We start from the raw sequence: 19008 nt of genomic DNA, 5'->3' as shown, positions 1-19008 counted from the left end.
TATATTATTGAATACTCGTAAATTTTTTCTTATTAACCTATTAAATCGAAGTTAGTATGTTTAAAAATATTATTAAGTCCACAGGGTTTTTTTTTAAACTCTTAAGCAGTTTCAAATGTGTTAGAAATGGTAATAATGAAGGTAGAAAAGTCACTCTGAATAAGTATTTAAATGAGATAGAATCCGGAACGGAAAAAAATTCTAATGTCAACGTGTTCATAAATATTTATATATAACTATTATATGCTTTTGTTTTTTCTGCAGCTAAATTTACCGTTTTAGTTAAAAAGAGCCATTATAATAGTTGTGGAAAAAATATTTAAGTCTTATTAATGCAGAACTGAATATATGGATTTTTTTTTAAATTTCGGAATCGTTATTTATAAATTAAAAATAAATACATAGTTTATTTCTAATCATTATACTCATTATAGTGTTTTTTATTTTTAATTATTCTGTATTCATAAATGTTTTCAGTTCATATAATGGATTGCAAAAAAATAAATTAATTAACGTAATTGACAAAAATCCATTATTTTTTTTTAGTATTATTTCAATAAGGTGTATATATTTTTAATATCCGATTAAAAAAGTTACATCATTGTTACCTTTTGAATGACCTTTTATTGATATTTGAGTTATTTATTATTATTTCAAAATAAATTTTAAAAAAACGTGATGCGTTTCATAGAGTACTTTTTTCATAAAGAAAATAGTTTACAAAAATAACCAATATATATCTAGGTTATAAATGATTTTGCATATTATTTGTGTTTTAAAGTAAATTTGCAGAGTATTTAAGTTTAGTTATGATGAAAACAGTTTAAAATATCATGATGAGTGATATCAGGTTTTAAACTTTTAAATAGTGTATTTATAAATGCATCAATATATGAAGATTGTACATATTCTATTCGAATAACTTTATTGTATGAACCTTTATTTACTTAATTAGATCAATATTATGTTAGCAGAAATATAAAAGCTATAAATAGATTATAAGATATAAAATATTGATACAAAATTTACTTTCTCGTCTTTTGTAGGGTAAAATATTCAGATTTATTTTATAAGTTTTAACCAGCTAGGTATAATCAATAATTTTCATATCATATTTTTACTTTAAGTGAATAATGGTTATATTATTTATATATGAGTTATATATTTTGTTTTTCTATAGGTAGTTGAATTGACCCATATTATATAATTCTTTAGACATAAATGATATTTAAAAAAACGATTTCAATACATTAAATATTTCAATATATTAATAATTTTTATTACAAATTAAATCTTATTTTATTTAAATAATAGTACCTACCTTTAAGATAATTAATTAAAATGTTGTGTGTTATATTTTATTATCAAAATAAAAATTACCACATTTCCCATACCATGTTAAAAAACTGACCATCTATTTTACAAATGTATTTGTCCCAAACAAATAGATTTAAAAAAATGTCAGTGTTACCATTGAAGTATTTCGTCAAATACATAATTTATTATATCAGGTTAGATTAGATTATAATTTTAATGTATATCGTAAAATAATATAAAATTATCGTTTTCACACAAATCCGTAACAATTTTATGCTTATAAACGTTTTTATTTTGACTTTTATTTGTGTCGTATTTCCTTTATTGATATTTATTATTTTTTTCATTTCGATATGATTTTGTAATAAAAAATATCACTTTATAGTAGTTATATAATTTGGCTTCTTATTATTCTGTCTTGAAAAATAATGTCTATAGTGTAGTATTTATTGTACTTTTGTTAACGATTTTATTAAAAAAAAAAAAAAAAAAAATGAAATTATGTCAATTTTTTTAGTAAATTCTTAAAATATTATCATTTAAATTATTGCCTCCTTTCCTCCATTTTATTACTGGAAAAATTATTTATAAAATAAGACAAGTAACTGAAATTTGAGGTAGGCATAGCTGAACTTTTTTAATCTAATATTCATATAACGTTGAACAAATGAAAAAAATTCAAAAAAATAATTTATAATGTGTAATTTAATTATATTTTATTCATAAATCATAATAAATTATTGACTATTGTAACATTTTTTATTCTATGTGCATTTTATACATAACCTGAAATATTTATTTAGGTAAACAAAAGAATGATAGCATTTTTCTATTTTAAAAAGTGAATATTTTATGTTCAGAAAAACAACTGATCATTAAACATATATTATGTAGACCGTAACGTTAACAAATTCGTACATGTGCGTTGTGAAATTTATAACTATTTTAAAGAAAATTCCCTGTAACCCAATGGTACAAACTATTAAAACTCGTATTTTTATTTTACAAAATGATGAAACTCTCCGAGAACAGCATCCAAAAAATATCCATAATATTTTTATTTTACTTTGTATTCCTGATATAATAGAATAAAATAGCCGTCGAAAACTTAGTGTTATATAAGATTATCTTTTTTTTTTCTTTAAAATACGATTTTATGTTACTCTTCTTTTAAGTTTAATGTTTTTACATCCAAATTTTATGGTTCTGACCTATACTCCAATAAAACCATATTTTTTTAACGACTGATTTCCATAGTATGATATTATTATTGCGTTATATGTAGATATAAGCATTTAGATAAAATAGGAATTGTTTCTATCTAAACACTATTTTAATTTTCAGATATACTCACATAAATCATACCATTTTTGTTGTCTTATAAATAATATAAATTATATAATTCGTACACGAGCATAACCGCATTCACGTCTAATACTGATATGGCCTAACGCTACATTAAGGCTTTAGTCATTCGAATACACGTTAAGTTAAATTTGTCATAAAAACAAGAATAAATGTTTACAAAACATTGGCATGATTATTTATTTGCATGTAATAATGATCTACAGTAAAACGTTTTTAGTTTTGGAAGATTAAAATTTTAATCCAACAACTAACTTATATAATTTATACAAGATATGGAGGTAGATTTTTTTTAAAAAAAAACCACATGGTACGTATTTAAAGACTTGAATTTAAGACATTGGTTATTTTAATTTTTTGTTTTATTCTATCCCTCTCTAAAAGCAAGTATTTTTAAATACTATAAATTCTATAAGAAATTTGTTAAAATATACTTATGAATGCGATGTTTACTTTTTCATTTGACAGAAAAACTTGAAGTATTAATTATTTATTGATCATTTATACCTACATATACCACATTTTCTGTTTAATATTGATAAATATAATCTGTTTTTTTTCATATTTGATTTTTTTCTTATACTACGGGAAAAATGTATGAAATGCTAACTTTAAATTCTGAGAGGCGTTGCCATTTTAATAATATAAAAATCTCGGTTTCACGCGTGTTGAAAACCAATTTAGTAGCTTATAGTTGCCAATAAACAAAAGCTTCACAGTAACTATGTATTTAAGGTAGAGTGCACTTGGAACACACAAAGGCCACACTTAACAAATTGTACTCTCGCTCGCGTTGTGAATAACGTAGTTCGTGTGTGCTCGGTACATTTCTGTAGTCATTGGTTCATATACGATTTACACACGCACGTGAGCACACAACGTTTATTTGTTCGAGTGTAGTAGTTTATTTGCGGATCCATTTTAAACAAGAGTTAACAAATTTATTTTAAATTTGATACTTTTTAAAAATTAATTAAATAGAAAATTTTTTTTACCTTTAAACTATACAAGCAAATGATAATAATTTTAATTGGAATACTCGTTATATGTTTATGAAAATTTTTTGTGTTCAAAAAAAGTTATTATCAGGAGGGTTCATCATTTGATAAAAGCAGACAAAATATTGATAAATTCGAGAAAAAACTTTTAGGTCGAAATAACAACCTTGCGATCTATAGTTAAATTTATTAAAAATGTAAAATTAATAGAGATGTACTACTTACTACTAGAACTTCTATACAATTTAAATCTATAAAATAGTATTCTGAAAATATTATAGTAAAAGTTTCAAAATTATAGAAAAAATTAAATGCTATTATTTACTCGTATTAAACCTAAACATTAAATAGATACTAATAAAATATAACATAAACATATTATAATATTAATCAACAGTTATATTTCTTTAACTTCATAAAGATTTATACAAAATATTTCACACTATTTATAGACTTTCTTTTATCAAACAATTTTACGCAATAAATATAATCTAAATTTCTTTCTTAAATTTAACGCTGCAATTTTAAAATGCGCTACTATACTATTAGCAGATAAATAAAAATATCACATTATTCATTAACAGATTAGCTGGACTGAAAAAAAAATCATTTTATGATATGATTTTTTTTTTTTTTTAGAAATGTCATGTAAAATTCAAATCAACTCCACTTTTCCATTTTATAATATTTTGTTTCATAGATCCAACGACGATTATAAACACCATCTTGGTAATATATTATCTTAATGGAAAGCGTTTTTTACCGTTGTTTCCCGAACATTTATAAATACTTCGTCCAAACCATAAAAAGACAAGAATATAATTGTAATGTAATTTACTGGCCCAATTTTAGATTGCCCAAAACGCCGATATAATGCGTACCTATGTCATATTATTAATATTTTTATAGTAAGTATACATACAAATATCAGTATAGCTAAGTTTTAATCTTGCAACCTTTAAACTGAGTTGTATACGATCATATTTTTGAACTATTTCATTTCAACCTTTGATAGCATTTCTCAAGGTACTATTATAAAGGCGATAGTTGTTTACCTCTCTCTCTACGTATCTTGTGTAAAAGACGTCATCAGTATTATCATATTAAAATACTTGGTAGGATTCTGAGTTTATGATGACTACGGACATATATACAAATACAAAAGAGAACATAACTGATGATATTTTACCGCGTGTAACATATCGATTAATTAAAACTAAAATAAAACCATAATTGTTAGTAGTTATAAAATAAAAAGGTTGAAATGTATGTAATAAAAATTCTGTTTCATAATTTTAATTTTTGAGATGAAAAACGAATGCACATTTTGACTGATTTTAATGGTATACTTCCAAATTATACATTATGAAGACTTAAAGATATTCACATATACATAATAATATATATGTTCTATTTCATACATACTTGTTTGATACTATTACTATTCACTACTTACCAATGTATGACATTCCATATTGAAAGTAACCAAACAATAAAATGGCGTTGCCCATTTATACATTAGAATTTTTTATTTAAAGTAGACTATGTTAGTGGTATTATATATGCTCCAGAAAATCCATGATTTAAATATTCGGTTTGGTCAACATTTTTTGATATAATGTCTATTAAAATTTGTTTTTATATATTTTTAAGATGTTAGAACAATACATGAGAAATATTTTATTACACTTTCAAACTTGATAAATTAAAACTAAATATTGTGATTTCAGTAGATCTTGTTAAAATTAGAACTTAAGACGCTTATTGAAAAAAATTGCAGATATTATGTAATGTAAATATTTATAAATTTCTTGACAGCGTATGAGAAATTCTTGTTATATATTCTAGTTTTTTAAATATAAAAAAAAAAATGTTGTCTACATTAAATATTGAAACAAAACTATGAACAATTTTAAAATTACAATCATCTATAGATAAAAATAGCTAAAAATATTTTGAAAAATATATTATGTTTAAAAAAAATCATACACAAATATTTATGATTATTTATTTTTACACACACACAAAGAAAAAAAAACAATAACGGTTTTGTTGAAATCCGCAGATGTGTAAATATTTCTATTTCCGTAATTTATTTTTAGTTTTTTCTGATGATTTAGAAAAATACTGGAAACTTTCCACTGTTTTACTACTTGCCCTTAAGTATTAACTAGATATAATCTTCTAACAGAAACCACCCCTAAAGTGTAAGATTGAAGCATTTCTTAGTTTTACTGCTCTAAAATGCGTTGACATAAACAAAAATTTAATATAAAAGAAAGCAGATATCATAATAAGAATAATACATTCATCACTCAATTTTAAATCTATTATATATACAATTTATAACTACGTAAAACTCATAAAAGTTCTATAGATTTCGTCAGTAGTATCAGAGTGTTCAATTTAACTCGATACTAAAGTAATTTGTCATGTCACTTACGTATCATAATTCCAAAGTACAAATTTCAAACGATTAAAAAATAATTTCCAAGACAAGTACATATTGCCTTGAATTTATTGGAGATGATTTATAGATGACAAGACCAAAAATGTGCACAAAAGCAAACTTCCCAGAACATGATTTAGTAGACCAGGATCAAGTTTTCTAAGAACATAGGTTAAGTTACGAGCACGCAATGTTGTTTGTTGTTCCATTGATTTAGCTGACACTTACGTCGAAATTAATAGCTAGACATACTTTTTCAAAGTACGACCGTTTAAATAATTCTGTTATGTCTCAATCAAAATAATATTGTTCTAACATACATTATATTCCTGCGTGTTAATGATCGAATTCCGATTTCGTAGAAGGCATATTATGTAAAATAATTATTAACATAATTTTATTATCCATCCCTTGTGGTCTATTTGGTAGAGCCGCAGCTCTTAACAAGTTACAATTTTGATCAATACCTCGCTATATACTGTATACTTATATAAAATGTAACAATTAAGGACACTCATACACAAATCCGAACGTGAACACAGATCATTATAATCGTAAAATATTAACTAATACCACTAGTCGTTTGTGTGCAGTAGCAGTATACATAACTTATACATACGGTATAAACATTATGTATTGGTTTGTTGAATTAAAAATTACATTTTGGTTTGGGTATATCCGATTGTCCAACGGGATGGCTTTCTCCGCGCAAATTCGAGTGCGATAAATATGATAATGATAATATTCTATTTATAACAACAACAACAATAATGAAAATTATTCATCACACTAGGTTAATGTGTTATTTAATCGTCGAGATCTACAAGATTTCTCAACGCTGTTTATACTGAGCGCGCGCACACACACACACACACATGCGCGCGCGCGCCCACATTTTAAACATTGTGTACGTAATGAATTGTGGATGAACATAACGCATAATGCGGATTTGAAAAGCCTATTTTAAATCACAATAGTAACCAATTATTTTACGACCTATAATGTTCGTGTATACAAGCAACAACCGTATACGGTACATTATTATTCTAATATATATGTGTGTAGTGTGAATGAGGACAATTTATTATAATATAATGCAAATGACAGTGAACTGCACGTATAGAACTTTATTTGATTTGGAGATCTTGTCGTCAGAATTGGCAGCTTTTGTACATCAATTAAAATCTAATAATATAGGTACGTTGTGGCGATGGTTTTTGACATAATATGTATTCGACACTAAAGTATAAACCGCACTACCACAACAGTCACGTCGTATTACTTTCTTAATTGAATAATACAACAAAACATTTCGTACGTGTTTTGAAAAGCATGAAACTGGTATAATATATTATCTGAAAATCATTCGGAAACTTAAAAAAATGAATATACCTGCCTACTGCAGGCATGGACAATAAAAACACATATAACAAAAAATTACCAGTTAAGATATATGATAACTTATTAATCTGGAAATATACTAATATCATTGCAGCTAATTAAAGTAAAATTTAAATAAAGATAAATTATTATGGGATCATGAACAAACAAAATGCTTAATCATTCAGACGGAAATAAATTTTAAAATGTACCGTACAATTAACTTTATTTTAGGCACACTTTACTCATATATGTTTTTCTAAAACTTTATTTTTTTCCCGTGGGCTTTGAACTGTCGAAATTCTACACAGTATTATATATATGAGTGGAATCGCGTTGTATACATATTATATCGACTTTCATTAAATACCGTTCACTCAATAAACATACCGTTCTTAAATATCTGATATCAGATATGTGGATAAATCGTAGAACACAAAATTTATTCAGCATTTAACTAATTCTTCGATAATTTGAGAATATATTCTGTATTAAAATAATACTATATTACTACTTACTATTAGTGCTGAATGATTTGATACACGGCCAAAACTAGAATGTTTCAAAATTATTTCACTATAAATTTTAAAATGATTAAGAGCTACGTATAATATAGATAAAATGAATATAATTGAATGTGATTGAAGTATTAAATTTAGAATGAACAAAATGTATATCAGTAAAAGTGAAAAGAATAGCATTTTTTTTGATAAATCTAGGATTTATTAAATATTTACTTTTATCTGTAAAAAAACAAAGCTCAACGGCCACATTTATAAATGTAACTATATATCAAATAATTTCCGATAGTAAAGAAGAAATCGGTAGTGTATATCCTCAAAGGAACTGCAAAAGTTTATGGTATGAATTGAGACTTATTTAAGTTCATAAATTATTTCACACCTATTACCTCTACATGGGGAGAAAATCGTAGAGGAAACGCATACTTGAATTCTTTTCAAAGTTTGTCAAGAGCCAATTTGTAATACTGTTTCCGTTAACATTATTATAATTTATAATAGGTAATAATATATGATAGTCAGATATACATTGTTTTTCAAATATTTGAATATAGTCTGAGTACAGCAAGGTACTTGGTACCCGTTAAAACATTTTTTATATTATTTTGATTACTTTATATCTCTAACTTAGGTTAAAAACTTCTATTAAACCATTTAAATTTTACAAAATTAAAAAGATATGGTATTATATACATTTTACACACACACACACACAAACACGTGTTGTATCGAAATATAGAATGATCTATCACAGAAACAGAATACATTCATTTTCTCAATAAATTGTTATGTTTTTACGTTCATAACATATGTCGTATACGTGGATAGTCATTGATATTATTTTATAAGATGTACATAGAAATATATTTTGGATTATCAAGTGTATACAGTAGGTCGAACCGATGAAGCAAGAAGTTCTGAGGTGGCAATATATTATTTATTATTCACAAATAAAGACCGCTGCACATGCGGGCAAGAAGAGTTCGGTGTTTGTCGCGAATGCTGCAAAGAAAGAGACCTCGATAGTGCGCGAATGTGCCATTATTGTAGCGTTAATGTGAAATTATATGAATATTTTGTGTTTGTTTGTTTTATAATAAAAGTGTTTCCGATAAAAATATGTTGTGTTAAACTGTTGCTGCTTATTCAATGTCTTTAATTGAAAAAGTTCTCATACCACCAAGATATAAATAGTATCAATATATCATACGATCATAAGTTCTAAAGGAACGGAGTTAAATAATAAACTTATACCATGGTAACTGATTATTAGGTGACAATGTCACTGAATCGGTTATGGTCATTGCTTTAGAGTGTACGAGGGCAAGACTTTCCAGAACGCGTTAACGTATATTAACGACACATATCATTGAATAGTTTTAATTTCTAAGTAACGCGGTTTAACTATGGGTTAATAAAATAGATAATATTTTTAAATTGAAAAATATTAGTTCTTATCCTAATTGGCTACTGGCTAGGTATTTTAAATTATTTAAAAATCTGATAATTGTATTATAATATATATCTATTATTATTTTAAATTTTGTATTTAATATATTTACAATTTTTAGAAAAACGTATGATGTATTCATATTTTTTTAATGAAACAAAATTGTTATAAGTTTTATTTAAATGTACTCGTGTTGTAAAAAAAATATGTAGTTGATTTGTATAATATTATTTATATTGTATAATTATAAATATTTGTTCAAACATTTTTGTTTCAGTGTAAAAAGTTGTGTCAGTTGTGAGCATTTCTGTAAAATAAATATCAATGCTTAAAATATCGATCAAACTTTCTTAAATTTGTAACTTCTTGAAAATATTTAGATTTAAATGATAGTCAAATTTTAAAACATGTATTTTACTTTTCAAACGTATTTTTTTTATGATTTGGTACTTCAAAAAGTTTTATTTTATTTAGTTGTTGTATATTTTAATTTAGATACAAATATTGACTGCTATTCTTTGTAAAATGATAAAAGTAATCTACGAATTACCTAAGGAATTGTGCGTTTAAAAAAGATATATTAATTACATTTATGTTACGGAATACCACAGATGAGTGATGCAAGACTAATAAAATGGAATATAATAGATTAACATTTTTTTTTTTATCATGAAATGGAGACCTGGTACTATAGATATTAATACTCGTCTATATGCCTTACAATTTCTCTGAAAAATAATGGCTTGATTATTAATTTAATTTAAATACATTGATAATATTGTTAAAAAAAAAATTGTTTTCAAATTGTTTTGCTCTTTGCTAGTTATATGCTAGTTTTTTTTATTTAAAAATATTTTTAAAATTCGAAAAAAATGTTTATTTAAGTACAATTATTGAGGTTTTTTATTCGATTTATAAGGTATCATATATTTTTGAGCTTTTTAATTTTTACTGCCCTAGAAAAAAAACCACAAAAATGAATAAATTCACAAATCAGGACCATAACAGTATGACGTCAATACTTTGTAATTATAAGAATTTGTAGGGTACAAGGAAATAATGAAAACCAAGTTATTTATGTTGATAGTTAATTATCAATGTATTACATTAAAATCCACAATAAGAGCGTGTACACAAAATGAATAATAAAAAATTACAATATAATATTTTGTTTTCTACGTTTACTTGATCATATTATTTATACACTGTAACATTCATATATAATTATACAATTATATAATATACATAAAAATTAATTATACTCGGCGCAATGCATAATATTGATGACATTAATTTAATTATTTTCAGCATATGGTATTCATAATATAAATCTATAATAGTTTCAAATGGTATTCCATAATGTTGTGCTCTCATGTGAATTGATGGTGTCTACATACCTCACATATATCTACCCACCTAAATATATAGTAGGTATAAACAATGTACATGTTGTAAACACATTGCAATATTGCAGATTACTATTTGGTGGCTAAAGTTAATTTAATGTAAACTTGAATATTCACTACCGAAAGCGAAACGGGTGATTAGATAAATAGACCATTATCGGTTGTCGACTCGGAGAGAATTGAAATGAAAGAAGACACGGTGCGATGAATGTCAATCATTGGACAAAAGTATCACTATTATTGTGATTGTAGCCGAACAATGATTGGGTTTTGTTTATATGACGAAGACATTTTCAAAATTGTGTTGGCGTGATATTTATTTTATTTTATCCACCATAATAAATAAACTGAATATAAGTATCAACCTCAGTTTTGTAATGTATTTGAGTAAAAATATTCATATATTTTTTTTAAATAATCTATAAATATATATTTCTTTCCATGTGCTTGTTTGTATTTAAATTTTGAATTAAATGTTAATTCAATAAAATATATAAGAAAAACATGAGAAAAGGATTTGCATATAAGTAATAAAATAAAACGTATGTAAAATAATACAAATTTGCTAGAAGCTTTATTTTCATTTAAACATATTATCCTTGAGAATTTATCGTTAGTAATTTTCGGTGGCACAAACCATACATTTAGTTCTAAATATCAGTATAATAATAGTATAAGTAGGTACTTTAATATTTAATAGTGGTATAACCATACATAGTATTATCGCTCATCGATTTTATAATAAAACTGGAAATAATATGATAGAGATAAAAATTTCTAAGGCTCTTTCTCACGGTTGAAATATATTATTTATTTGTTCTTTGTGTGCTTGTGTGTGACTTATAGTTATGCAACTGTGCTTTCTAATAGGAAATACACATGGAGAGTTTAAAGTCAAATAAATCGATATATTGTACATTATTTACAAATTATAATGTATGACAAGTAAATTCCAAAAAACTCCTATCTTTTGATTTTGAATTAGTTTAATTTATAAGTGTTTTAATATTTCATAAAAAAAAAAATGAAGTATTTAGTAGATACCGCATCTAGAAATAAATTTTGAAGTATAAGCATTTTAAATACTTTTCAAAGTGATTATCAGTATCTATATTCTGTACTTGAATATTTTTAATGGTATACTTTGTAATACCTACTGCATGTATATTTAGATGAATATAGTGATAAATATAGTGGCATTAGTCGATTATCAGCTTGAAATAATGTATACCCATAAATTATATTTTCTATCCGTGTACATTACCTACCCTCGATGATTGATCTTTTTTAGTCTCAACTGAAGGTCAAGGAATTTATGTTAAACGTACATTATTGAAGTGGCGCAAAAACTAAAGAGTCTAATAGAACCGTTTTTACAGTTGTATAGGTATATAGTCACGCTCGCTATTAAGAGTGATTTATAGCTACGAAAAATCGATACTTTTTCATTTATTTTTATCTATGTCTTTTTCAACTAACACTCAGACGTATTTACTTTGACCAAAAATCTTACTTGAAAAGACGATGATGTACTGAAGGATTTCGGATTCCTCCTTAATTCGCACAAATTAATTCATCTGAAACATCTATCCTGTTGTTTGTCGTCACAATACCTTATTGTAGTTAAGTACATTATATAGGACCGATCGAATTTGAAACAAAAGATCGGCGAAGAGCGTTAATTATTGCGTAAATCAAAATACCCTTAACTAAATCCTTTTTAATTTTATTAACCATTGCTAATCTGATTTTCGATTGTTTAGTTATAGACATAGTGCGATTTTGCTTAATTAACCCTTTAAAAATATCCTTTCAACTGGAATTTTAAATTAAGATGAATAAATTATACCAACATAAATTTGTTCATACCGACGTACCGTACCGTGACGGTAAATGTTATTTAAGGACAGAAATAAAACACTGAAGAAAAAAATAATCTAAATCGTTGAATACCATTGATGCTTTACACAATACACATTGCTACCCAACAGCCATCGTTATTTTGATATAATCGCAGCGATATCTGTATGCATGTCAATGCGACCGAAGTATTGTAACCCGTTTGTAGTTTTTACAGCTCCGACTATTATGTAATAATGTTTCACGCATTTTATTATAGATATATAAATATTTATTGTTATTTATGATCAAATACGTTTTCATTTTAACTTTCCAAAATCTAAAAATAATTCAAGATTTTTTTTTTAATCATCACTGAATTGAAATACGTAAACCATAATATGAAATAAGTTTATATATATGGATATAATAATATGTTTTTTATAATTATGATTGATATGATACAAAATATAGATACATTTAAACAATGTAAACAGACCATATCAACGCAAGTACACAACACTACAACTTACAGTAATCAGATAATAACAATAATGCATGCTAAAATAACTTGAAATCGTCGGTGATAATATATTTTAATGGACAACGGCATGATTTTTTGTTGGCTCGGGAATCACGAGTTATCCTTTTTTAACAAAATTTAATTAATTGCATGTAATTATGTGATAAACAAACAAACTGTTTAATTAAATAGGTAATTATTTCGTCTTCTCTCTTCCATTTTATAATAAAAAAGAAAAAATGCACTTGTTACGAACGCATCCCGTTTAATAATATAACATAATGTAGTCCAATTAATCAATACCATTTATCAGTGCTCGTAAAAACGTACGACACAATAGGTACACACACACACACACGCACGCACACATATATATATATATATATAATAATATATTTCTTTCAAACTTTGGGATCGCGTCCAATCCGATTTCGGTCGTCGTGGGCGATTAGTTTTCGCATACGTTCCAGAAGTGAAATCTCGCGAATCTATCACCACGGGTGGCAGAGAAAAAAAAGAAAGACAGAAAAAAAGCACAAACCAGAGAGTGGCGAAAACAATCGATTTCGTACGAGCCAAACGTATAATATTTATATACATATATATATAATAATAATATAATATAAAATGCACATTTTCGATGGGCGGATGTGAACGGAAGTGTGGGGAACTTCGGATGATGTAAAGGAGAACAGCCGAGTGTGAGCAGGGCACGAGACCGGAATGAGTTAATTGATTTCCGAGTGAAATCACATAACACCGACTGTAATGATAATAATAATTGTAATGTCGTCATCGTAGTAATATGATAATAATTTTAGCCGGCATTGTAGGTGAATAGGAGGTACGTGTGCATATATATCGCACACGTTATTTTTATTACTAACTCGCCGCTCGCATAAACGATAATTGGATAAAACGTGATCAGATTTATTGAGTGCAATAATGTAATGTGCAGCCAACAGCTGTGAGTGTGTGTGTGCGCGCGCGTGTGTTTCAGTCCGTTATAAATGTTTGGTCCTCCGACGTCACCAGCACACTTTCGATTTAACGTCCGAACACGCCGCTATATAGATAGGTACAACCACATAGGTATATGACATTTAATTCGGTGCATACGTACGTATTATATACCGAACACCACGTCCCGCGATCGGGCGATTTCACATAATTATTATTGTTGTTATAGTATATTGCACACTATTAGTACTTAGTACTATTTACGCGGCGAAACGGTCACCATACAATCGTCGTTATATTATATTATTATCATTTTGACGGAATAATATTATCTGCGAGTACGCGTCCGCGTGCACCAATCGTATTGAATTCCCGACGACGGTCAGTATATACCTATAACAGTATGGGTTCGACCAAGTTGAACATTGCTTTGGTGAGTAAAGCCGTTATTTTAATAATATGTAGATATATATGTAGGTGGTTTTTTTGTTACCATTCGCTTCTTCGAATTTTAATAACGTAAAAATAACTAAGGATAATACATTATAGGTTATATAATATATATAAGTACTTATATTCGTGTTTGACCGATAACGTTCACCTTCTTTGGGGACATTTACGCCGAAAACAACCGACCGTTGTGTTTAATAGAAATATAACATTTACGTTTTTCGAGTGAAAAATCGTTTCAATTAAATTATAAAATCAACGCTCTCCTAATAATGAGATCCCCATATTGCGCAGTAAACAATTTTTATTCGCTACGTTTTTAATTTAACGAACTCTTGTAAATCATGCACGGTACAATTGTACTATTCCGTTGTCACTTCCGGTTTTTTTTTCGTTCACAAAAATTACTCGCTATGTTATTCGTGTACAAACACAGCAAGTCAAAAAAAATAAAAAATAAATGTATGTATATATATATTTGTATAAAATAATATTAACATTTATTAAAGTTCTTTCAACTAAATTCGTTTTTTCGAAAATAAACAATATAGTTATATAATCTTATTAAAGTTGACATAACATTTTCCATAGAATAAGTTCACGGTCCTTACGTTGAGAATAGATCATTAAAAGTGTTTTACAATTTAATGACTATACCTTTATGCAGTTGTATAATCGAAAATAAGTACTCAATCGGTTATTATATAAATAAGTATGTATGTAGTGTAGAAATTAATGTAATCTTAAATCTATTAACTATATAAACAATTTTTATTTTGTTTTGAATACATTTTAACAATATCCCTAAGAATTATGATTATATGTTATAAATGTATCAATTAAATCTAATTTAATAATATAATGGAATATACAAAATCAACATGTACATTATTCATGAAAATAACTTAAATTTTAAATGGAGAATATCCACATGTTACCACCTATTTATGATTTTTTTTTCATTTCATAACTATAGTTAAAATAAAACTAAAACTACAAAAACAGCCATTTTTTTTGTTACATATGATATTATGATTGTGTAAAAAATCAATTGTGAGAAGCTAAATTCCACATTGCCTTTGAAACACGCCAACGACCTCTCATTTAGTAATTATAACTAATAATAAAAATAACGGTAGCGATTCGCCATAGTAAATACGACACAACGTCACTCATCTTGTCATCCGCAGTATTGCAGCGGCGTTTTCGCATGGACTTATACTGTCAGTGGAAAGACTTTTCGCACGAACCGAATACATTTCACTTGGCTGCGAAAACGGGATGAGTATTGGAACTTTTTTTTTTTTCTGAGGGACTAGAGAAGGGGGACACCTAAATTAAATCAATTAAAGTTAAATGCATTCGAGTATTATATTATGTAAAATTTATTAATTTTTTGTTTCAACTCCTCTATGCGCAGGTTTTGTTGCAATTGACTGGAATGTGCATGTGCCAAAAGTTCGGTGCAGTTTACCGGAGACCGGTGACCCCGGACAGGCAGATCGCAGTCGCCCAACAACAGTACGCGAATGACGCGGCGCAACAGTCGGTGGCCGCCGGTGACGTTTACCAACAATATCCGGAACAGCAGTACAACTACCCAACACAGCCGTACTACTATCCGGCGCAGCAGAAACAAACGTTGGAGAAGCAGCAGCAGGCTAGGCTGGAGCAACAACAGCTCCAGCTCCAGCAGTTGCAACAGCTGCAGTCGCCGTACAAGCAACAGCAACTGTCGGCGTGGGATTACTATCAGCCGGCGGCGTCACCGCAGCAATACAGCAGTGAATACCAACAGCAATTGCAGCAGCAACCACTGCAACAGCAATCGCAGCAACAGCAGCAGTATTACCAAACCATGGAGAAACCACTGTTCAGACCGGCGACCATACCGGTGAACGAGGCGCCCGCCGAGGGTCCGCAGCAACAGAAGCCGAACTTGAGCTTGTACCAGCAGCAAAGTGGAGCGTTGGCCAATCAGCAGCAATTGCCGCAAAACCCGCTGGGAGTATACTACTCATCGGCCGCCGACGTGTCGAAATTTCAATTTTCAGGCAACGGTGTCAGCTATTCGTATTGAATAATAATGTGTGAATTTTGTTATGCTCTTTTTTTTTTTTCTGTTTTGTTTTTATTTCATTAATACTAATTTTATTGTTTGTTCTGTTATATTTTCATAATAAATTAATGTAAACCGACTCCGCTGGTCGAAGTGTTTAAGCTGGAATGCTCTCCTGCACCGTATAAATCGAATTGCGGGCCGCTAGACCCTCAGTCGACACGGTCCTGGTCGCTTGTTCCGCTGTGACCTTTGTTCTTTTGAAATAACTCCTGATCCGATCCTTGGTGCTACTGTGAAAACAATACACGATGTTTAATTAAAATCGACGATGAAGAGGTGAGTGCGAATTGGGTCCACGTGACCAAAAGGACAAACGTTCTAACGAGGAGCATTATTGGCTAAGAGGTATATTCGTTTTTAACCCTTTCATGTGTTATTAACTTGAACATTTGGGAACCAATAGAGGTCGTTAAAATTTTAGAAAAGAAAATATCCATATTCGAAATTGGATACGAGAGGTTTTAATGGCTTCAAAAAGTCAGCCAAAAGTATTGATTTAATACGATCTAGATATAGAAAATAACTGAAACATGATTGCGGTACTAGAAAATATTGAAACGACTTTTTGTTGATATTATATATGACATATTAATAAAAATGAAATCCAAGATTTGATCCCCAAACACATTAAGCAGCCAGATACATAATAGAATAACACAAGTGGGGAGTCTAAGAATGGTGATCAAAGCTTATTATTAAATATAATTATTAAACTAGGGCGACTAAATTCGTAAAATAAATTAAAACTATTGTAGTTGTTCTTCTCATGTTCATATTAAACCGCACGTAACAGAAACTTGACAGCTATCGATAGAGCCAATATTATTAATTTGTGTTAAAATATCCATTTTAATATACAAAATATGAAAGTTTTTATGTATATTTTCTGTCTGTCATAAGCAGCCTTTCACTAAATAAACAGTATGTGGACACCGTGGGAATAAAATAATTACTGAGGATTTGTAGCAACAGGTTTCACTGGCCAACGTACAGTGAGGTACATTTAGTTTAATGTTTTAGATTAATTAATAATGACATATTGATTTATTGGATTACATCAAGATTGCTTAGTATGGAAGTTTCTTTCTATTGATTAGTTTATTTGTAATTACTTTTTTTTTTATAATTTTTTCAATTTTAGAAACCAACTAAAATATAGACAATTTGTTTAAGGTTATTTTAATTTTAAATTAACAATGAATATACGTGACTTTTATCCGCCGGGCCTTATACGATAAATACTAAAAAAAAGCCTGTAGATTTCACTTATGAAAAATTAACGGTTTTGAATTTCTCACTCGTGTACTTACCTGTCTGAATTCCATGCGACAAACAGCAGCGGAGTGGTGACTGTCGGTACGAACGCCAGCCAAACGCATATCATGAACGTTAAATCGAAGTGTCTACTGTTCTCGTACGTTTCAGACACTTCGAGTTTCGCCAATCTGTAATGTTTTTTAACGTTTTATAATTTTTATAATTTACATAATGAATTGTACGAAATGTCATAAGGTTAGGTTAGGTTTTTATTATGTTTTATATAATTGTCGTTACTTGCAACATTGTTCAGAAATATGTTTAAAAACTATTATTGTTAAAATATAATTATTAATTTAGATAATGAAGGTTTTAGTTGTCAACTTGCAAAAACGACTGATATCCTTGTAATACGATTAAATATAACGATATATTAATTTATAATAGAAAAATAAAACCAATCTAGGTAGATTAGAGAGGCAATTTGTGTGCACCGATAAACTCTCTACGACGGACTTACGTCTATATATGCAATGTATTGCCGTTGACCATTGTACGATCGTTATACCATCATACGGAAACTGTTGTCGATTCGTTTTATGGTCGACCACAAGTCCACAAAACACTAGGTATATTGGTTACTAAACGCCTCGTTTGCTTTTTTTTATGTTATATTTTTTTTTCTTTTCTATACATTATTATCGATGCTTCCTTATGAATATAAAATAATATGTTACGACCGTTTGAATACCTACGAAATGTTAATATCATACGACTTACGAGTGTGTTTAATAACACAGTATATCAACGTTTCTTTATTTTAATGTTATTTCCGAAGAACAGTAAGTTGTTGTTCAATGTTCAATATATTCAAACCTCATTAATACAATACATGTATTATACAAAATTTTGAATAATATATTTTGTGTTTTTGTAGTAGATTATGCATTTATTATATTCAAGTAGTTTTA

At 27.9% G+C, this 19008-nt stretch overlaps 2 protein-coding genes across 3 annotated transcripts in view; one reads left to right on the top strand and one right to left on the bottom strand.

Annotated features, from left to right (window-relative positions):
* The first annotated feature begins 13957 nt into the window (after positions 1-13957).
* Positions 13958-16838, top strand: LOC113553781 (splicing factor 3B subunit 4-like). The gene is made up of 2 exons (XM_026957303.1): positions 13958-14641; positions 16079-16838. Exons 1-2 carry the CDS (start codon positions 14612-14614, stop codon positions 16736-16738), a joined length of 690 nt encoding a protein of 229 aa, XP_026813104.1. The 5' UTR covers positions 13958-14611; the 3' UTR covers positions 16739-16838.
* Positions 16767-19008, bottom strand: part of LOC113553780 (prolactin-releasing peptide receptor) — a 98414-nt gene continuing 96172 nt past the window's right edge. Inside the window, exons 6-7 of one of the 2 annotated variants that reach the window (XM_026957301.1) lie at positions 18091-18225; positions 16767-17010 (exon numbers count right to left, since the gene is read on the bottom strand). In XM_026957301.1, the coding sequence (XP_026813102.1) occupies positions 16875-17010; positions 18091-18225 (271 nt within the window). In that variant the 3' untranslated portion in view covers positions 16767-16874. The remainder of the gene's footprint in view (positions 17011-18090; positions 18226-19008) is intronic. The other variant, XM_026957300.1, reaches the window with a different exon arrangement.

The sequence above is a fragment of the Rhopalosiphum maidis genome, chromosome 2, assembly GCF_003676215.2.
Source record: "Rhopalosiphum maidis isolate BTI-1 chromosome 2, ASM367621v3, whole genome shotgun sequence".
NCBI classification, from domain to species: Eukaryota; Metazoa; Arthropoda; class Insecta; order Hemiptera; family Aphididae; genus Rhopalosiphum; species Rhopalosiphum maidis.
Note: the sequence above shows the minus strand (reverse complement) of the source record. Positions and strands in the feature narration are given on the sequence as shown.

Coding starts and splice junctions, on each gene's coding strand:
- LOC113553781 (XM_026957303.1), top strand. CDS start 14,612: ATGGGTTCGACCAAGTTGAACATTGCTTTG. Junction 14,642..16,078: donor CCAAGTTGAACATTGCTTTG/GTGAGTAAAGCC, acceptor CTCTATGCGCAG/GTTTTGTTGCAATTGACTGG.